General features: G+C 44.7%; 2 protein-coding genes across 3 annotated transcripts; one reads left to right on the top strand and one right to left on the bottom strand.

Annotated features, from left to right (window-relative positions):
- The first annotated feature begins 1,432 nt into the window (after nt 1–1,432).
- On the top strand, nt 1,433–2,879 carry LOC131286806 (NEDD8-conjugating enzyme UBE2F-like). Its single transcript, XM_058315808.1, has 3 exons — nt 1,433–2,061; nt 2,132–2,293; nt 2,377–2,879. Exons 1-3 carry the CDS (start codon nt 1,753–1,755, stop codon nt 2,491–2,493), a joined length of 588 nt encoding a protein of 195 aa, XP_058171791.1. The 5' UTR covers nt 1,433–1,752; the 3' UTR covers nt 2,494–2,879.
- A 2,017-nt stretch (nt 2,880–4,896) lies between these two features.
- On the bottom strand, nt 4,897–8,106 carry LOC131289914 (dnaJ homolog subfamily B member 6). 2 transcript variants are annotated; one of them, XM_058319256.1, is made up of 6 exons: nt 7,787–8,106; nt 7,592–7,701; nt 7,074–7,358; nt 5,924–6,145; nt 5,553–5,838; nt 4,897–5,466 (listed from the first exon to the last, which is right to left on the bottom strand). In XM_058319256.1, exons 1-6 carry the CDS (start codon nt 7,849–7,851, stop codon nt 5,364–5,366), a joined length of 1,071 nt encoding a protein of 356 aa, XP_058175239.1. In that variant the 5' UTR covers nt 7,852–8,106; the 3' UTR covers nt 4,897–5,363. The 2 variants fall into 2 exon arrangements, with proteins under 2 accessions (XP_058175239.1, XP_058175240.1); XM_058319257.1 differs by lacking the exon at nt 7,074–7,358.
- Nucleotides 8,107–22,274: the final 14,168 nt, after the last annotated feature.

Genomic DNA, 22,274 nt, shown 5'->3' on the forward strand with positions numbered 1-22,274 from the left:
GGATCTAAAAATATCAAAATAATAATAAGGCGCGTGGCAAGCACATGCGAAATCGAGGTGAAAGTGTGATTTTGGACGTAAGAAATGTTGACGAACCGCTACGACGAACCGCTTAACCGATTCGGTGGAACCTGTTTTGCGATAGCAAATGGCTCGGTGTGACGCACAAGTGGCCGCGCCTTAGCCTTCCGAAATATAATTTGTCATCGAAATCAACACTTCCTTACCAGAATACGATGGACGGTTTGCGTATGGTTGGTATTGGCCCGGTCGAACCGCTGCTGGGCCTGGGTAGGAACCGTACTGTGAAGGTTGTTGGTATGGTGGTAGCTGTTGTTGAGGTTCGGGATATTGCGGTTGATAATACTGTGGTTGTTGTGGGGCTTGTGGTTGTTGTGGAGCTTGTGGTTGTTGCAGAACTTGTGGAGCCTGATTCTGGGGTTGTTGGTTAACGATCGCGGGTTGGTTATTTCCCTGTGATTGGTTTTCTAAGGCACCTGTAAGAAAAGGGATTGAAGTATGAGTATAAGTTTTTTTTATTGACCGTCTTTTAACATCCGGGTGGAGAAAAGCTAAACAAATTCCTAGATGTAACGATGATCGATTTTTGGACCCGAAAAAAAGCAATCTAGATACTTTAGCGATTTACAGAGACTAACACTTTTGACTTACCTACTCGCTCTCCAACAACTAAGTAGTCCAGTTTTCCATCCGTAGCAAATGCTAATACAAAAGAAGAAAAAATTTGTTCAACTATTAATTAACAACTCATTCCTAATCTACGCACACCCTTTTACCTGCCGGTTGTATCTCAATGCCCGGCCCAGAATCAGGCACCGGTGAACCTTGGCACATCGTAACGAAAAGGGCCAAAACCAATCGATTGACCAAAATTACACGTCCATTTGCGCGTGACATCATAATCTGGCTTCGAGCACCGTTTGCGAACAACACCTGTAGCGAACTGATCAACAACCGAAGTGACTGTGGGATGATCACGCCAAATTGTTGGTGACCCAAGACCATAGATATGTTGGACGGTTTGTCACGATGAGTCATTTCTTAAAATAGTGGAGGCTTCTTCGTTTCTTGATTATATATTCAACAAACAAAACGGTTTTAGAAAAATAAACCTTTTCCAGTGCATTATTTGCGCCACGTGCGCCTAGTTCGGCACACCTGGCATCCAGTTGATGATGAAAATGAAAATATTTTTATCACAAAATTAACCAAAAATGTTGTACAACAATGCAGAAAACAGTGACAAGATGTTCTCATAGTATTTGATCACACTTTTAAATCAAATTAAAAAAAAAACAAATTTTAAAAATTTTGAAATCGAAGTGACTTTAGAATTTGGCTCTAATAACCTTGTTCGGTTTCGTGCTGTCAATCTGACATGTTTTGTATGAAGCAACCCTGACTACGACGAAAGAAAAACATTAGCGTAGTGCAAAGCGATAGTTTTACATGAAAAACGGATGAAAAGGGACTATTTGTAGCTGTAAAACGTTGAATTTATGTGTGTTGAATGTACTAAACGTAACACCGTATGTGATAAGAAGATAACCCGTATGGTTTAAGGTCTCTTTTAGTGGACGCAAAAGTGTTCCGTGTGCTTCCGTGTTTGTTTTGGTAACGTTGGTCGTGGGAAAACGGAAACAGGAAAACCCAATGCGATCGTGATTCACCAACGTCGCTGGGAGATATATTCTATTCTGCTGAAACTCAAACGGTTACCAGGACGGAACCATGATCACATTGGCCCGGAAGAAGAAAGAATCCAACAGTGGCGGTGGCGGAGGTAACGGTGGATCCGCCACGGGTCCGAACGGTGCGGGGACACTGTCGGACGCCCCGAAGCGGATATCCATCCGCGAGTTTCTGCTGGTAAAGGAGGTGCAGGAGCTGGAACAGAACCTACCGACCACCTGCAAAGTCACGTTTCACGATCCGAACGTGCTGAGCGAGTTCACACTAGTCATCACGCCGAGCGAAGGGTTCTGGTGTGGCGGTCGCTTTAAATTCAGCGTGCTCGTACCCGAGGAGTACAACATGGCGGTAAGCGCAGGGCATTAAACTAACCCACCGGGGGGACATTTTGTTCACTCACTATCGCACACGTTTTTAGCCACCGAAAGTCAAATGTCTTACCAAACTCTGGCACCCGAACATTTCCGTCGACGGTGACATCTGCCTCTCGCTACTCAGACTGAACTCGATCGATGGGCTCGGGTGGGCCCCAACGCGCCGTCTAAAGGACGTTATCTGGGGCCTCAATTCACTATTCACCGTAAGTGTTCCGTATATCGGACGGAAGGACATTTCCGTGCCCCGGCTCCTCGATGTAACGGCCGTCTTTCCATTCCGCTTTAGGATCTGCTTAACTTCGACGACCCGCTCAACATCGAGGCGGCAGAACAGTATTCCAAAGACAAGGAACGCTTCCAGGCGAAGGTGCGCGAATATGTTTCTGCGTACGCGCGGAGATAATGAATCGAGTCATGCTGCCCAGAAGAATGAACACCCTCCGGACTGGGCCTCAAGAAGCGACGAGAGACATCGATAGACTGAGGACGATATTTGTTTGACCAGAGTTTCCTTGATTAGACTTGTATTGTTGGTGAACCAAATCGAAGGACATGGAAAAACTTAGGGAAGATCACACTGCTGCTGGACATTTAACTAATTGACGAAACCAGCGAGCGCGAAGCACTGCACACTATCGACTATCTTCATTTTTATGTTGAAGAAAAGAACATGCCGCTCGTTTCCAGTTGTTATTTTTTTTAATCCTCCAATTTCTTAAAGCGTTGTTAAGTATTTTTGATTCTTTTCTGTATTATTTAGTGATAACTTTTTTTGAAAATTTTAATTCTTATCCTATCCGTAAAATTGAAAAGGGAATGATGATCGCTGCGCACCGTTTATCGTCCTCGTCGTAGTCTCTCAAGCACCAAAAATGAGGCCCCAGAGTGCAACTGTAATTGTAATATACTGGTAATACTGATAATCGAATTTTGGTTTGTAAGGTTAGCAATGTCTAGAACGTAAAATACAATCTAAAGTTAATAAAAACCAAGCTGTGAATAAACCCATGAGTTTACCATTTTTCCAGTTCACAAATGTGATATCGTTTCGGGGCTGTTTTTCAAACTAAGTAGTCTGTAGAAACGGTCTCTAAGGAAGCACAAACACGATACACTGGGATTAGTCAACGTACTTCAACGCGCAAATGTTGGAAATTTGTTATATTGTTCATCTGATTTTGGTTTTCACTTGGCTGAAGAGGTTTATGTTCTCCCCCGCAGTGCTGCTGTTTTACTTGATTATAGGTTAACTTGTTCGTGTACAGTAAAGGGTTTATTTTGATCTGCAGATTTTGGTTTATCTTCTATCGGTTCTACTACTCTATTGTAACCGCTAACGCGTATGCTTGTTAGCTTGCTTGTTTGTTAGCGATAGTTAATGCATTCCTTTGCATCGCAAACACATGCCGTGTTACCGAAAACCATCTCAAGGATATTTTTATACAAGTACACAAAATTACGATCAATCGAGTCATACTGCGGGAATGTTTCTTTTTGTTTTACTTTTGCGTTTCCTACGTTTCGATCTTTAGGGTACGGAAACAGAATACTTTTTCCTCTCATTTCATCGATATTTAACATCGTCGTTCTGATTTTCTTATTCACTTTACAACTAAAGATTACTTTAAATTCTCCTACTGCACATATTTACTTCTCATGGTGCTTCTGCCCCCTCGTTTTTTGTCAATATAAACATTCAACTGTTTATGGATTACTACTTGGTATAATTTGTTCGTATTATTTAAAAATCCTTCCTTCTAGAACCTCGACCACGCCGTTGCCTGCCCAACACATGGTGTATATAATATACTCGGCAAGGCCCTTACCAGCGGAAACGAATGCAAAAACCTAAAAGGAAAAATATAACTCTTCGAAACAAAATCATACACACACACACGTACACACAGAAGAAGATATAATGGGCTAACTTTTTTATATTTTCATTTCTAGCCTTGGCGCCAACCCGCCATTCTTTCAGACGCGGCCACTACATTAGTTTAGTTCATACTTACAAAATAGGCGAAATCCTAATCCGACGTGCACTTAAAAACGAAATACACAACAAATAGTAGTAAGTGAAAATATTTTACAGTACCGCCCGATGGAAGGAAAGGAAAAACACCGCACCGTTTGCGTTGGTGTTTTTCGGCCTCTTCTCGTTCGTGTTAGCGGATTGGGGATTATGAGAGATGCTGCGATCGCCATCTAACAGAAAAATACTACAAAACGAACTCAACATATCTCTTTTTCCGGCAGTCACGTAAAGGTAAAGCAGATTTATTTTTACTGTCCTCCACGCCCTTTCTCTCTCTCTTTCTGTTTTCCTTTTTCTTCTAGCATCGCCTGTTAACTCTACCTCCAAAAAATGGGCTTTTTATCAGCTTGTGTTTCATTGGTCGCTAGTTACCATCCGTCGGATCTTTGACTTGGCGTAGAGCTTGCCTAAACATTTCCTCACACTACTAAATTCAGCTTTTATTAGTTCCATTTTTTAAATTCTGTATCATTTCTGCTTTGCTACTAGTTTTGCAGCGTGTCTCTAGTGCTGGTTTTCATGGGCAAGCTGGATAAATCAGTGGTTTCCAATCGTGTCACGCGTTTTGAGCTTATTTGAAGAGTGGAAAACATGGTTCGCAAACTCAATTCATGGTACTGAATATTTGATTAATTTTTGTGAAAACTGAAAACACTAATTCATACAATAAAAATGGTTGAGGTTGACGGTAGCCAAGCGCGTAGGCCGGTCTGAACACGAGCCACGTGCGATGGAACAAAGTCTTGAATCCGTCGAGGGGAGAATCTCGACTGAAACTCTTCCTTGTAGCCAACCAGGGTAGGAATGAGGCAGATAAAAAAAATAATTCGAATACACAACCGCTACTTTCCCTCCAGTTGTCCTCACGACTTTCCTCACCAGCAGACATCCTAAGTACCAGTCTCCAATCGTAGTTTCTTATCATTTTCTTCTCTGCTTCCTTTAAACGAAGCCGTGTTTTCCACCTCGGCCACATTTGATTTCCTTCTCTTTCGCGATCCCTCATAAATTATTCGTAGAGCGTTTTCCTACCTTTTGTAGTTGAATTAATATTATTATTTGTATTACTAAACCTACGTTCGGTAGCTATACGAAAATAATTGTTTGTTTAATTCACTGCCGCCTCCTCCCTCGACTTTTCCCCATCACTTCTTCATTCGCTTGTCATCCATCATCTTCATCTTCGTCCTTCGGCCAGCATTCGAGAGGGACACCGCTCTAATATAGTTCCGAGTGAATTAATGGTTGTATGGTATAGCTTGAGCGACCCCATTGACAGTCTTTGATTTTAGTACATCGTTCTCGTAGGACATAACCGTTTCCGTACCGTTCTCGTACACCCTAGAAGAGTGGAGAGGAATGAAGAGAAGGTGAGCAAAAGGGGGTAAGAATCTTAAGTGTGCTAACCGATAATACGATATGTGTACCTTTTCGTCATCATCTTCTTGCCGTTGATGAACGTGGTGGAGGTTGAGGTACGCTTGACAGGGCCGCCGCCGCCCATGGTGATTTCCGAGATGGAACTGATGCCACCGCCTCGGTGTCCGACGTGGCCGGCGTTGAAGAAATCATCCATCAGATTGATGCTCATGAACGGTGACATGAACGGCGACGAGATGATGTTCTGCGGGTGCGAGTGTCGCTGATGGTGGTGGTGATGATGACCGTTCGCTCCGTTCGCTCGGCGGCCATTGTGATGTGCGGGCTGACTAACTGAAAGGTTTGAAAAGAGAAGGACAAACAATTACGGTCAGTAAGTTAATTCACAGCAATCAGAACCGTCCCCACGCGTACTCACTTCTAAAAAGCTCATCGAACGGTGATCCGCCGAAGAATTCCCGGAACACCTCCTCCGGGTCACGGAATGTGAACGGGAAGCCAAAGAACTCGAAGTCATCCATGCCGGCTCCATTGCTGCCGTTGTGTCGCCGGTGCCGTGTGCTCTGATGATACCGATCGGAGGAGCCGTTGTTAACCAGTCCTTCCTTGCCGTACTGATCGTAGATGCGTCTTTTCTTTTCTGCATGTAGAGAGGGGGGAAAAACATTAGCTTACCATTAGCGGGGGACAGGCAGACAGGCGGCGGTAAGTAGGTACATATAAAAACGCACAGCACTTGTGCAAATCACTCCGGGTTAGTCAAATTAGTCCACAAGAAAGGACTGAAAAGGCAAGTCGAATGTTTTTTCAGGTTCTGTTTTAGAAAGCATCAACCAGATTAAAAGCCGAAAGAAAACGGTCTTGTTCGTGTATCACAAACGCAACTTTGATTTTCCTTCCAAAATTACCCACTTCTGTTAACCACAAACATACAAATTTTAACCCATTTTTAGTGAGAAATCAAATTATAGAAAAATGCGGATTTTATGGTATGCCTTTAGCGCCGTAAAGTATGCAACTGTAGGCACAACTCTGGAAAATTTGTCCGAATTTTCGTTTTTTAACGAATTTGAATTCAGATTTTCCTAAAGAAATTCCACAAGCGTTAAAAACAGTACTTAGTACGATACAAAATTAAAAATAGAAACAAAGCCTGAGTTAGTCACTGGAAGCATTTTCAATTCATCACTTTCGTTTCGCTTTCAAACACATTAGAATTATGAGTAAGAGAAGAAGACTAATTGAAAATCCAAATCAAAAACATTATTCAGTTAAAAAACGAACAACATAGGGATTTTCTTTATGCCCTTTCTTTGGGTTGTGAATATTGAGATAAAAAAAGCTTTTAAAACCTAAAAAAAACTCGGTGACCATAGTCCAGAGCACATTTTTAGTTACGACAAAATAGTTTCTACCAGTTAGTCAAAAGGGAGAGCAGCAAGCTCTGCTCTGCTTTCAAGTCAAGTCAAACGAAACAAAAAAAACCATGCCACTGCGAACATGGACGAGCAATGAAATAAAAAAAAAAGAAAAACTAAGCGGGCTCGAAAATGTACATCAAACTCTACCAAAGAAGCGGAAAAACGGCGTCGTCTCAAAAAATCCCTTAAACGAAAACGTACGACTACTGCCATTCTCCCGGCCACCGGCGGAAGAGCCGTAGCGGCTGCCGCCAGTGCCGTAGCGATGGTGATGGAAATGGTCATAGCCCCCATTGCGACTGTAGTCGCGGTTGGTGTAGGCTGAGTAGCTGCCAGTGCCGCTGCCGAATCCGCCACCGGTGCCAGCACCGGTCCCAGCGCCGGCCGCACCCTTCCTGGTGCCCCGGTTGTCGTAGATGTGTCGTTTGTAGGCTACGACGAAAGACCATATCATGGGTGGGTTAAACAGTTTTGAGAAACCTCTCCCGGTAACTACGGTAATAATGATGAATGGGAACCTCTTTCGTGTGATTTCAAACCTGAAACCCTCCGGATTCTACGTTGAAACCCAATCCTTAAACATCATTCCACCAGATTTTGCATCATCTTCAAGTCACCAAAATTTAGTACGCACGGCGCTCAGATTCTTCAACGCAACAACTTACCATCGGACAACACTTCGTAGGCTTCCGAAATTTCCTTAAACCGCTTATTGGATTCTTCCGGGTTGTCGGGGTTTTTGTCTGGATGCCATCGTAGGGCTAATTTTTTGTACCTAAAAGCAAACACAAAACAAAAGTGATGATGCAATACGGTTGCAATAGCCGGTCTCCACCACTCGTTTCTTGATATACACTTACGCTTTCTTTATCTCGGCTTCTGTGGCCGTTCTGGACACATCCAGAACTTTGTAGTAATCCACCATTTTGGCTGTCGTGTGTGCTTACTGTTGTGCTGCGGTTAAAACTTCCAACCGGCAGAGATCGTGTTACGTTTAAAACTGGCACCGAACGCAGGGGGTTTCTTCCTCGACGAATGCTGTTCTACACCCCGAATTTTACCCTCTCTCCTCCTTCGTGCAAATGCTGGCTCCTCAACAGCGGAATTCAACGATAATGATGCATGTCTTCCGACCGCTTGTAGCGAGAGATTTTTGCACACGCAGAGGGTTTTATTACGCGCGTCTGGAAAGAGAACCGAAAAAAATGTAAAACATGTTACTACACGGCCTACTAGATGCGCTCTGGAAAGTACCGATAAACGTCATATGAAAGCAAATGAATCATTGATATAAGTTACTAGGCAACCACCCTCGAAAGAAAGAGTGAGAGTGTTCGATACATTTGTGAAAATACGGTAGTCACGGTAGGCGCGGTTCTTCTTGTCGTTGTACTGATTTCTACGTTACAATCCGTGTTGTAATCTTCTTCGTGTTGGCAAAACAGATCACGACAATTGATGTCCAAAAACTATAGATTCTCCTACACCAAAGTCGATCCTACGGCGAATACCGTCCAACATGAGTCACTCGATACCGTCATTTTCGCACGTTTCATCCTGCATCGTCGTGCACCAGCCAAACACATGTAATCCAACCATACGGTTGCGTACTACCGTCTATATCGAGGTTAGTGACATTTGTTGTTTCCCCTTACCGCTCCTTCATCAAGCTTTTTATTCAGGGAAGAAGTGGTCTAACTGCGAGGGTGGAACACAACCGAAAGGTAACTTTTTTTTTAAATCGCCATCATTTTTGTCTCCGCCACAACTCCCACACGTGATCGAGTAGGCCAGAGTGCCAGCCAACGTGACCCGCAAACGTTGGATGCAATCCAGCTGGCATTGTTACCATTTTCCTCTTTCCGAGGAGCAAGAGGACCTTCTTCAAGATCATTAACCCAGTCTTTCCCAGTTCCGTAAACGACTGTCACATGCCAGGGAGAAACACGTGAGATATACGTCTGCAGTATAAACAACGATGGAGACGATGGTTAGTTGCCTCGACAAAGTTGGTCATTTTCAGTAAAATTTTCAGGGAGCCATGCATATCAGGATGAACGGCAGCTTCCATCTGCGAGCATAATTGAATGCGAGGGATGGTGATGTCTGACACGTGTTGATGGGAACAAAAGAAAGCTGTTCACTAGCCCCCACCCAGGCTCGATGGCACGTGTCTAGATCATCTTACGGAAACCAATAAACTTGGGATATTATTCACCTCTAGGCGTTTGACTGGTTTCACATCAAAGTGATTCAACGGGCATATGCTGATACTTAAAGTAGATTCAGCGGGAAGACGACAACCTCTTGAGAGATTAAATACTTCACGCGCCGTCTGTCAGCTGTATTTGTCTTTTTGGTAGCAAATATTTCGACAGGCATTCAGGACCTGTTTCGGATACAGTCCAGTTTCTCGGGTCAGCATGATCACGATTGGCATTTACGGACCAATCCGACTGACTGCAGACTTCGCTCTTCAGATGCAATTTCCTCCAAGTCGTGATTTCGTCATCAAATCTGCCATTGGCACCTCGTTGTTTGCGATGTATCACGCCCAAAGCTACTGTTTGGGGGGGTTTGTAAAACGGTACACCACCAACCGGTGGTAGTCGCATCTCAAAAGCCTCACTTACCACCGAACCCTTGCCTCCTCCACCTGAGGCTCATGATCATTGGTTTTCGTAATAAAATAAACAAGAAGGACTTCCACCACTACCGTGTGCGTGCACGTCAGTCACGTTGTGACGTGCTCACTCCTCACCCCTCACGGGGGGTAGGGTGAGACTGACGACATTCAGCAACACTGCCGTACCGAGCAAACAACACACACCACATCGGTCGAGCGGCTGGAGTTTAAGTAAAACCGGTATTTACAACGGTACCACCAGAAATCGAGCGAGCTAAAGTTGGCGCCAACCTCCAAAGGGACCGGTTGTGATCTGTGTTCTGCTTGGTGTGCTATCACACCGACACATACAGCACCCGCGGTTCTGGAGGAACACACTGTGTGGCCACACCGAGTACACAGATTTTACTTTCGTTTGCCGATAAAGTGTTGTTTGCTGATGGTCTGGGTCTGGGGGTGTAGTTGTGGCACGGTATGTGTCATCGCCCGTGAGATGTTAATTAATGGGTGATGATGAGATATTTTGGGGATTTCACAGAATAACCACTAGTGTTTTAAAAACCTCTCCAAAGTTCCACCAACGACGTACTTTACTATCGAGATTTGATTACAGACAACCATATGAGTCACGATGGGGGCCTCTTTTCGAACGTTTGGTTTGTCACAGCACCTTTAGTCACGAAATACGACGCCCTACTTACTCGGTCAATCGAACGGCGGTCAGAACCTCAGCACCAGCTGAAACCACCGGGAGGTGATGCTAACGGGGCACCCTGAAACGAACTACAAAAGCAACGCTAAAAGCGCTAAATGCTCTCCTGATATTTAATATAGACGACCTTCTCCCCATCATGCGCGATTCGAGCTTTGCTTTGGCAATTGGCCCTTATCAGCCGTCGTACCCACGCAAATAGGCATCGAAGCATACTGCTTGCTTTCCAACACTACAGAATACTGCGTTGGCTTGATAACGAAAACCACACCACTTCCGAATTGCGGCCGTGTGCGAGTTTGTTTGGTTCGTGTCGTTGTGACGGCAGAGTTTTGTATCGGGGATACACCACGTGTATGCCCACAGCGAAGTATGACATATGACGTTGAGTTCCTGTTCCATCGATGACATTCGATGAAGTTTAGTTGGAACTAATAAAGCAACCAATAAACAGTTATGAAGTTTACTGTGACCTAGACCTAGTACTAATCATACACGAGGCGGATGCTCTGGACAGAGCTTCCGTAGAGAAAGATCACACGCAATGATAAGAAGGGGTTTCGTGAGCAATTTCCAAGACGGTCTCCTCTGTTGCCTTTTGGACTCCCCCGATGCGAAACCGCGCGGAGATGTTATGTTCCGAGATCTCATCTCCATTAACGTGATAAATCGTACACGGCGACGCTGGGAAGTTGCCCTGCCATATGCTGATGCCGGCTGGGCACTTACACAACATTTACCGAGTCCAGTCCCGGTTAAAAACAAACTCCTCCTACACTTGTGCTTCGACATTGAAACAAACCCGGTGCAAGAAACTCTCTCATCAGTTGCAAACCGATAGCATCGAACAACGGTCCGTCAAGGGCATCGTAAAGTAAACGAGGTAGAGTGTAGTGATGGCGTGCGAGAGCCGGCTAATAATGCTATCGGAACAGCGAAATGATAGTTCACGACCGGTTGCGCACGGTTGTGCGAGTGGGAATCACTTGCCTGGGATAAACACTTGCCGTTGGAAACTACATTCACTACACTTCAACGATGAAAATGGTCCCACCAGGTGCATGACGCTGCTTCCGACACTCGATAAGAAGATGATCAGGTTACCCACTGGATGCAACCCCGGCGTCGGACAGTCAACACCAGATGGCATTGGATGAATCATCGGCGGCATCTGAGAATCATTAAACGTCCAACAGCCTCGATAAACTCCACCACAATGCCGGTCGGTTGTGCCGAATATCGGATGGGGGTTTCCTTCCACCTTTTAAAACCCAGGCAGTTGCTTAGTATGTTTTCCAGAATTGGACGAATATCGTCTGCAAGTACTTGATGTTTGAAAATTGGAAATGTCTGATTCATAAACGTTTGCTGACTAAAGTGTAAGTCCAATCATACGAATGGTTGAATGGGTAATTATTTTCAAAAGATTTGTTACTTTCAGTGACTCAACTGTTGTTTAGAAAGTTGATACCATATTACGCAGCTTTGCCATTAATAAAGAACAAAATGAGCAAACATTTTTACAACCGATCTCATTCTTTTTCAGCAAAAGTGCAACTTTAAATTACCGAAAATAAATTATGTTTCAGTGGCGTTTTGAAAAAACACAATTGATTTATAAATTGCGTCATGTATACTACTTTTAGTATGGACCCGCTTGAGGCAACCAGTGAACTTTTCGCGATCAAAACTTAGAAACTGCTGAAGGCATTTCAATTCCGACAAGTGAATGGAGTTCACTGTTTGGGTCGCAATCAGTTTCCATGTCTATACACACTGTAGTTTAGACGCGTACAAATGGAAGTTCAAGTGTCGCCAGCCACAATCAACCGACTCTCCAGGGCCAGAAGTGTTTCCTTTCTTCGCGAATGATTAAGTTGTGGTACACACACACACATAATGCCGCACCACGGATTAGGACTTGGAGCCACAATTCCGCAAGCCTCAGCTCTCACGTGGAGGGTTAGAGGGTTCCGCGCTTTGACCACATAGTTTTTCGCCGACCGCCTTAAATTCCCACACCGTGTGCATGAGGCACGATTTCCATGGATGATCGTGCCGAGTTGCATATGTTTTAGACACTGCCTTCCTGTTCCGCGAGTCAGGCCAGGCCTCTGCTGTGCCTTCGTTCATAAATGCCTGTAATGAGGAATTACTAAATAGCCATGTGCGAAACAAATGCGAATGCTCTTTCACCCCATCCCCGCCACTTTATCGAAAAAAAGGGTTGCCTTTGCGCAAGATGGTGTAGTGCAAAACTGCACATGCACTAGGGTTTATCTTTTGTGCACCACGAACCTTGCAGACACGCCGGTGCCACACTGGTGCTGCGAGGGCTAATGTGGAATTCGTTCCGTTTGGCCCGTTGCACAGTCACAAACTCTGGCTAAAGGAGGATATTAACAGTTTCTTAGCAGCTCCAAGCAACTGCAGAAAACTTGGGAGAAGCAAAACCGAATGAAAATCGACTGCATTTTGCCAGAGGTACGTGCGGCGCACAGGCGGGAGAAGGGAAATTGAATTGACGTTAAATTGTTGTTTTATTTTACAGTTAGTGCGATTTCGATGGAAAATACAAGCACCACGGGGCGGCCCGTCCGAAACTGCCGATCTTATCTATTCACCATATAGTGCCGTTGGAGAGCTTTCTCTTTTCGGTATAGAAAAGCTAGGAAACGCCCGTTGATGTACTGACGACCAGCAGGCTTTGAAGCAATTAAATAAAATAACCTGTTAAAAAATACGATTGTTTTATTGGATTGGCTAAGCACCTTCCGTGATTAGAAATTGATTGTAACGGAAAGTGGCAAACAAATTACAGGCACCGTAAATTGTGTAACCATTTCTTTAGCTTTTACATTTCGTGTGCAAATTTATGACACATAAACGTTTCTTTTGAATTGTAATGTCGCTACTATTAACGGCAAAGATCAGGTCGATGCAACTCGAACGCCAACGATGTGGCACCAAAACCATTCTTGAGGCACATAATTTGGTTTCCAACATTTTCGTAGGCACCATTACAACACACCGTTCAATTATGCTGTCACCGTTCGCCTGCAACACTTTCGGCGCGAATAAAAAGCTCCTAAATTGTGCGTTGCCGAACATGCAGACACAGCGCGCCTCAAACAAAATAAACCCACGAAAAGGGTGAACGTTGGCGTGCAGAAGAACGGGCTAGAAATTATGTATCCATCCAACAACCCACCACCCAAGATGATGAAGACAATTTGGTGTCAAACAATGCACACAGCCGGGCGGCGGCGGCAGTGCAGCACCGATCGTTTGAGCTCCTAAGCCTTTAAGCCTTCCTCGTGTGCTTTCGTCGTGTTCCGCGATTGAATTCTTATGCGACCGTGCGCTGCGCTTATGCTGTGACCTACTGAAGCGCTTGCGTCTTGCCTTATTATTTTCATTTTCGATGATGGGAGTACGAGGTGCGCGCGCCCGGTAATGCCGTTCTCCATTTTGCTGGATTGAAACTTTTGTAAAGTCTGTCCCGCCGACCGCCCGTTTAGGGGTTTCACGTTGGACCTCGCGTAAATCGTTTCCCAATTTTAAAAAACCTCACACGCCCAACACCGCGGCCTATTGACACTCTATTGACGGCCTCTGTCTGGAAGGAAAATAATGCGGGAACCCTTCCCAAAAGGTAGGCGGGGAGCGATGGATAGAGCGGTTCGCGGGGCGTAAATGGAAAATGAAAACAATCTCCCTCCCCCGAATGGTGTCTGTGTATCTGTACCGTTATCACTGTTACGCACCATTATGATGATGGCCACAATTCAAATAAACGATAGGGAGGAGACTGGGAACACTTTGCAACCTTCCACCCACGGAGAGGGTTGGTTTCGTGGGTGTTCCCCACGCGCCTACCGACTACCGTTGGCTTTTCTTTAGCGTTTTCCATTGTTTTCCCACCATCAGGCCGCAGGTAGCAAGGGTTATCATCCGATTCTCCCAGTCACGCTCTCCGGCCTGCTGCGTGCACGCGTTGCTAACCGCAGAAGCAATCTTTTCACTCCTTCGAATGTTATCCAATGTTGAAAACTGGGTGTTTTTCACTTCAGTCCCCTTGGCATTATGAAACGAAACAGCAGCAGCAACCTGACAGCCGCCGCGCACACACACCCCAACGTAGACACAACGTTTTGTTTTCACCCTTAAATCAGAATTTCACTTCTCCACTTTAAAATTCAAGGGCTACCGGGTTGTATGGTCCCCCCCGGCTGCTTTGATGCAATTTTTGCTGACGGCAAGATCGGGGCCACTTTCCGACCGGGGGACACAACGACGCCATCGTCGGTATGTGTGTTACATGCAATGCGAGGGAAACCTTCGACATTTCCGGTGACCGTAGGCAACATTTTTAACGTACTGCGGAGGGTTTCTTTTTAGAATGAACGCTTCTATGAGCTTCATGCACGATTAGACACTTCCACCGGATGTCCGATAGGTATAAGTGCGATTCTACTATGCTGTCCATCCGAAGGCAAACACGTACGCGATTCGCCGCTCCACCCGTGCGTGAACGTTCTGCTAAGCTCTAGGGGTAGAGTCCACACAAATGGTTGTTGAATTACTGGCAATGCAGTATCGTACGTTGACAAACTGGTGATCTAAAATTATAGACATAAAATTGAAATTAAATCGCTCTCCCAAATTTAATAACATATTTTACGACTGTTTTTACATGACCTAGCCTTGTAACTGGATGCCATTTCGATCGAGATCTAATTGTAAAGGTAGTCCTAGGAGTGGAATAACCGCTCGAATCAAGAATTGAACTCCAGTCGTGTTTGGCAAACCGCAAAGAACCTCGACGCGTATTTAGCGTCGATGTTGAACCCGAAGAATTTTCTACGAAATCAGCATTATTTATTATTATGTTACCAGGACAGAATACGGTAGAAATCAGCGTTGTAAAGGACCAAACAGCAAGCAGAGTAACAAAAGAGCCTACCACTTCTTGGAATAAATGCTAACCAATATAATCCGGAAAAGAATCTGCCGCAAAGATTGTGGTTCAATAAGCTTCCACAACTCCATCAAGAGAGCGCGGCTTTCCTGCTGAGAGCATGCGGCATGTCTTTCTAAAGAAGACATTACTCGGAAGAGACATTAGAAAGGTAATCAATGAGCCCACAGGGATTAAAGGATGTCTGTGAGATTGCATCAATTGAGGTGGTTGAACTAATCGGGTTTTGGTATTCTGGGAAGCGAACGAACAAACCAGGGGATGGAATAATAATGGAATAATATCCATCGATGCGGAAGTAGTTCAAAAGATTCTCCCCTCGGGACGTAATTAAAGTCTACAAAGCTGCTTGTAAGGAACCCATTCTTTCCATTGTCCGTCTGGACGTTACGCATAATCGCATCAGAGTAGTAAACCTTGATCGTGACAGACGATACGTAACACTGACCAGGACTGGTGCTATGACAACAATTAAAAACTAAATCCCTGTTCCACGAACCCGACAGACAGGATCTTCTTTCAGCCATCGTTCCATTACACTATTAATAGCAAACTCACGAACTTGACCGTCCGGCCCCTGCAATCTCTCGTCGTTTTGCCACCGGAACGGCACAAAAAGAACCGGGAGCGCGATACTTTCACAATTTAGCAATCATAATTTCATTTCATTTCACTTCATTCCGCTTCCGGGAGGTTCCCATGGCAAGCAAATTGTTGCACCAAAACGGATCCGTCCGAGGGAAATTAAATTTAATTTCCAAAAGCGCCGCCACTCTTCCGCCTCCGTAAGTTGCGAAAAAGAAGATCGTGCACAGTCGATTGGGGGAGATGGTTATCGATCCATCCATCTATCGACAAGACTATTAGCAATTGTCTGCCCCAAGGGTTCCCATATTAGGGATGGGGACGCAGACGGGTTCCCTCTTTTCCCTTTGCTAGGGGAGATGATGGTTTAGGGAAGCCTGATACCATCGCTAGGTAGTAGGTCTCACTTCGACACGATCGATGATGTGTCTGTAAATCCATCGTGGCCATCTTCGCTCGAACGGGACGACGCGATCGACGATCAAGAGATCGTTACAATGCAGACAAATGGGCCATTGTGTTCGTTCGGGTCCGTCACGTGTTGGTGGTTGAAGGCAGGACACTTCGCGTCAACCATGGATGAACTTTGTTCAGGGGATTAACGGAGATGGGTTTATTGAGTCCCTTGCGTCGTGATGTCTTAACCCAAACAAAGCAACGATTATCAAATAACCGATGTGTCATGATGTTCCCTTGTCATGCAACCAACCAGAATTCTAAAATGATAACAATAAAAAGAAATAAATCAAAATAGTTGTAATAGATATACCTAAACAAATCTAGTCGAGGTCTAGCCGAGACAATCCCTGCTCTATTGAGCTTGTTTTCATTGCCGTGTTTAACAAAAAAAGAGATAAAGACCAATTATCACCAAGCGGAACAATCCGAGACACCCCCACGCCTTGCCTTTTACTACACACCTTAAATCGATCAACTGTCAATTGTCCAAAACCAAATGTGACCAACTAAGTGGCGTCTTTCCGATGGGCACATCGGATGGTTCGGGCAAACAAACGAACGGCATCGGCCGTAAAACAACGCCTGCGCCGGCGACAACGAAACAAACGGCCAGTTTTACAATTCGCAGTGCGCATCTATTTATTTAAACAAATCAAGGCCAATAATCGAGAGCTGGGCGGGTGCGCATTGCAAAACCGCGCTCGCCGGCGCAAACGAGTTTAATTTCATGACCATTTCCGAACCGAAACGGGGCTAAAGTGATCGCTTCTCTATCTCGCGTACCCAACACGACACGCTCCCGAAGCGCGATGGTGTGAATTGATTTAACGCTCATGGGCACCTTGGGCTTTTCCATTTCGGGGTACCAAAAAAAAGGGGGTGTTTACGGGTCTCTTTTTCCCCCCCCGAGAAGGCCACGTGGAGTACAGAATTTAAAATTTTGAAAACAGTTAGACGGTGAGTGAGTGTTTGGAAAAAATACTCAACTCAAGTCGATAACTGATTGTAGACTGAATTAAAAATGGTTCATGGTCGAGTGGCTCATGTTTGCAGCCACATGTTGTGCAATTTCAAGAGACGAAAAAACACACTTTAAGAAAGAACAGACCTGTCAACAATAGAAATAAACTCAAGTCGTGTCGCGACCGATAATGGAACAGTTTCTTCTTTTTTTCGCTTTTCCATGCGTAGAAAACACTCTTCCAGAACGCAAACGGCACTGGTATTAAGTCATCGCTCGGTACAGCTGATTACGACGGCCCAACCTAAAAGGTTCGGGAATTTCTAGCACCACGTTGACATTTTCTAGTGCTTTATCAGCAGCGAACGGAACACCGCAAAACAACGAAAGCAATGTGCGGTCGCTACGTACGGAGGTTGATAATTTTTTCAAATTCCACATTCTCAGCCAAGAACTTGGCAACACATTATGAAATGATTTATTTTATTGCTTACATTTGAAAAATCCCATGAAGAAATACGGTCTTATGAGTAACTCAAAGCCTCCGACGCCATCACGCCAATTATTGCGAAACACATAAAGAAAACGATTTACCTTGTGTCGCCATCTGCACACGGTGGTAAGATCTGCACCGATCCCGAACCGGAGAGCATTTGTCCAAGGGGTCGTAATTCGTTCCAAGCAATCGATCTTCTGACGTTCAACCGATGCCGATCTCTTAAGCTCTAGAGCGCGAAAGTAAACACGTGTGTTCGCTAGAGTTACTTAGCGGATTGAAAAAAAAAGGAACGCATTTATAGTGGCCGAGAGCTCGGTAGTTTGTTAAACCATTTGCGCAATCCAGTAGAACCATTCATTAGGCCGTAACAACAACGGGCTCTAGAGACCTTCCTCTCTGTAGTAGCTGGTTGCTGACTCATTCGCAAGTCTCGACTCGAGCAAAAGCAAAAATTCTTCGACACAAGGGAATCGTTTGCATTCTTTTCCATTCAGCTGGAAACGGCAATTTTATGGTCTTCTTAAGTAAAATCCTTATGGAACACTCTTTTATTGCGTGCGGGAAGAAATCAACAGCAATCCTTTTAGTGCGCATCGACACAAAGACACAATAGAAATCTTAAAGTTTATACTTTCCAGTGTGCCAAAATAAATTGACAGTGATTTTTATTTCTGAATGAGAAATACTTCAACTGTATTGCCACGGAAACATTTTGTAAATCTCCATCCGACTCTCCCGCGGTTTATATACGAAGCAATTAATTGAACTTTATTTCCCCGCAGAACCACCACCCTCTTAACATCCATTTATCATTCCGATTGTGGCTCCGATACTCTGCGCGTCGCTTGCAAAAGATTAATTAAAATCGTTCGAATTCGAACCAACTGAACCGTTTCTCCAAGCTGCAATCGAGGCATATATCTGTACCTAAGGCATTCCGATAACCATCGAACGGGCACTAGAGAAAAGTACAAGCTCAGTGCTGAAGAGAAGGCTTGGGGGTAAGGAAAGAAAATGGGAAAGCAAAAGAAAAACTAAATCGCTACCGTATATCCCATTGCCTCAGGTATTCCATCATCCTCCTGTGCGCCATCGGATCGCCGAGGAAAGCCGCGTGCTTGTCGTGACTGGCGACGCGTGCCGCGGGAAATAAATAATCGCCAACTTCACCACCGATGAGAGGGGGTGAGGGTACACAGGACGAAGCTTTTCGCGAGTCTTTTTTCCCCGGGATGATGCGGCGGTGAAGTATTGCCGATGGGAAGAGGAACGACGTTAAGCGATTGAAGAACGCGATTCGCTGGTTTTGCTTCCCGGGTTTGATGGACGGTATAGGCTTACGGTGTATTTTATGTTTAATGTTTGTTTATACCTTCCGGAACCCTTGAAGAGAATCATCATCCGATAAACTTTGCCCGTAATTCTTGGATTAAGATTAACAGATCAATGTTTTTTTTTGTGCATATCTGTGTTGCCATGTAGATTCGTGATGGAGTATAACACACTTTCTAAATAATTTCAATTCCTACATCAAAAGAAGATTCATTTAATTTCGCATATACCAGCAGGCAGTTTGTTTTCGTGTTTTGCCCCGAGCGTGCGTTTATCTTACCCACCCACCCGGGGGTTAATTTCCGGCCGATTGATGAAATCTATTAAAGAGTGTGGGCTACCATAATCAGCACACCACCACCTCCCCTCCCCTCTCCCACACAACCTTTCGCGCGGATGCTTAGCTACTGGCGCTACTTACACTCCATTAGCTCTGCCCTAGGGCACCATCTCCAAAAGCGCCCTACTATATCCATCTATCGTTTTCATCCATCTTTCCGCTGATTGCTTCTTCTTCTATTTTCCGAGAGCTCGCGCCGAGACGCTGGAGAAAAATGTACGTCCAACGGCCGATCGTGGGTGGGGACCATTGAGAAAGTTGTGGACGAACTTTCCCATGCATTTATCGCGCGATGATGCTGGGGAGGACGGCACGAACGCGATAAGTCGCAGTGCAAAGTTCGGTTCTCGGCTGGTCGGCTGTCCGTTTTGTTTGTGGTTTTGCTTGAGATGGAATGACGGACTGGAGCGGACACAGCTTGGCGGGGGAATGTTTTTCCTCTAAAGTGCAGTTTTGCCAAACAGGCTCAACTAATGCACATTTTAATGCCCCTTGCGAGACGGGAATAGGCCTTCCAAACCAGTGGCAAACGTTCGAGCGACAAAAAAAAGATGGAACGATAAGGAGCTGTAAGACATTTTTTGGTTCGTTAGGAGACGAAAGGAACATGAGGAGCATTAAAAATAAAGGTTTCTGCCATCCATCAAGCAAATTCTAGGAAACGTGAAACCATTAAAACATCTAAAACGAGGACTTTACCTTGTAAGACATGTTTTGATTTTTTGTGTGAACAAAATTCTGAGGTTTTGAAGGATAGTTGTATATTACGAAAAATAAATAAAATATTCATACTGTATCCCAAACAGATTCTTGTACAAGAAAAGTTGCCGTAGCCCAATGGTAGTATGTGGTTTGCTCAAACTACACCTCGTTGGTTCAACTCCGATACTGAAACTCAGTTTTATAACCCAAAGAAGCTTTTAGGTATACTGAGCTATAAGCTGTGTTAACAATTCTCCCAAATACTATTCTCTATGATGATAAGTATTTAATTTCATAATCTTTCGGGAAAAAAAAATCTCCTATTTTCTTATTGTTGAGAATTCCTGTAACATTAATCTTCGGCTCAATAAAGCAATATATATTTTGCCGCACAGTAAACAAATAAAAAGATTTCACCAATAACTCAATCAGCGGGAATCTGATTCTCTTTCCCATTGATTGCATGTGTCTATTTCGTTCACCGTTTGTTTGTTGTCTTCAGCCCCTTCGGCTCGCGCTCGCGGAGAAAGTGAGTGCCAATTATTTTTTCTAATGAAACATAATTCCATTCTACCTCCAATTCCAATCGCATGCGATCGTCATCGATCATCAGTTGACGTTCGTGCCTGCGGCCAATTCCGCGGCTCCCGTTGGGCAACCTCGAACGAACGTATAATTTTATAATCGATGAAAAAGGGAAGAAAAGCGGAGGGGGAGGAGGGAGGCAATTCCAAAGGGCCCGAGGAGCATAAAACAATGACCCACATAAAGGTGACGGGCGCATGTGCATGGTGGGACACAGCATGGATCGCGAAATAATGGCACCGCAAGTGTGATCTCAGGTGCTGTGTTTCACTCACTGTCGTCTTTCTAATGTCATACCCACCACTCCCCCCCCCCCCCCCCCCCCCCCTGCCATTCTCTATCTACGTCTCATTACCATTTCCGGTGGCAATTTTAAAGCGCACCCATTATTATTACACCCCATAAATAAGGAATGGTTGCCCCTCTTTTCGTCTTCGGCGATCAAAATGGAACAAAGGAAAGGTTGATTCAATGAGGGGAAGGGGGGAAGGGGAGCGCCTTGTGACACTTTTGGGATGGAAAATTGTCGCCACCCACCCAGACGTGACAAAAACAAAATGGAGATGCCTGCAATTGAAGACTATCAACATTATTTATTGATCTTTTTTTTTTTTTTAAGTGGCACGACATCCCCTAGTGGGACAAGGCCTCCCTCCGAAGAGAGTTTGTGTGACCGAAAGACGGTATATTATAGATCGGTGGTCAGCCGTTCGTAATACCGGAGGGTGCCAGACTCGAGATTCGATCCCACACCTGTGGTGTGGTGTTTCCTCGCGCTACCGCTGCGCCATGGGCACCCCCAAATTATTGATCTTTTAGTTACAGTTAAAATGTGAGTAATATAAGACAGTTGAAACTATGACCGATCGTTTGAATATTAATTGCGTCAAGCGTGGAACAAATTCCCCGCATAAGACGATCCGCTTTTCCAGTCTCGGACATCATCTGACGATCATGACACGCTTACACTAATTTGGCTGAGGAGTTGGGCACCCCGAGAGACTTTTCTGTCCTAAGCTGGCGAGTCTAATCGTAGCAAAACGATAAAAAAAAAAAACAAGAAAAAGTCTATCGCACAGACCACAGGGAAAAAGTGACAGCTTTCTCCCAGCACACTGTGTGAGGATGAAAAATTGACCATGAAATTAGGTGTGTAGTTCCCGGGCAGATCCCGAAGCCGGCCGATGGAGTTGTTTGCCGCACTAATGGGCGTCGAGGGCGTCCCCGTTCCTAATCATCATTATGATCATCATAATTTTGCTGATTCGTCGGGGGTCGTCTTCCTTAATTCATCCATTAAAGGGTGCCCCAGAGAGTAATGTATTCTCCATTTTACTAAGAAACCAAGCACTAGAGAGAAGGGAGAGGGAGCGCACTTAGGAAAGATGCGGCTGTCGTTTTGGAGGTATTGAGACGATAATAAACAAAGCGTCGTTTGTTAGTTATAAACATTTGTAAAAAAAAGGGAAAAAAAAGCTAGATTACTTTTGGCGACGAGCATCAGCGGGTTCCGTGTTTCCACTTTTGTTCATTTTATTTATGACCGACCGCCCCTGAACGTCTATA

This window comes from Anopheles ziemanni, chromosome 3 (assembly GCF_943734765.1).
Source record: "Anopheles ziemanni chromosome 3, idAnoZiCoDA_A2_x.2, whole genome shotgun sequence".
Lineage (NCBI taxonomy): Eukaryota > Metazoa > Arthropoda > Insecta > Diptera > Culicidae > Anopheles > Anopheles ziemanni.

What these genes read in the sequence shown, in the direction of transcription:
- LOC131289914 (XM_058319256.1), bottom strand. Translation starts at nt 7,851, where the DNA reads ATGGTGGATTACTACAAAGTTCTGGATGTGTCCAGAACGGCCACAGAA. An exon ending in GAAGCCGAGATAAAGAAAGC is followed by an intron (nt 7,702 to 7,786) that starts GTAAGTGTATAT and finishes GTTTGCTTTTAG; the next exon opens with GTACAAAAAATTAGCCCTAC. An exon ending in GCCGTTTTTCCGCTTCTTTG is followed by an intron (nt 6,146 to 7,073) that starts GTAGAGTTTGAT and finishes CTCTACATGCAG; the next exon opens with AAAAGAAAAGACGCATCTAC.
- LOC131286806 (XM_058315808.1), top strand. Translation starts at nt 1,753, where the DNA reads ATGATCACATTGGCCCGGAAGAAGAAAGAATCCAACAGTGGCGGTGGC. An exon ending in CCGAGGAGTACAACATGGCG is followed by an intron (nt 2,062 to 2,131) that starts GTAAGCGCAGGG and finishes ACACGTTTTTAG; the next exon opens with CCACCGAAAGTCAAATGTCT. An exon ending in GCCTCAATTCACTATTCACC is followed by an intron (nt 2,294 to 2,376) that starts GTAAGTGTTCCG and finishes ATTCCGCTTTAG; the next exon opens with GATCTGCTTAACTTCGACGA.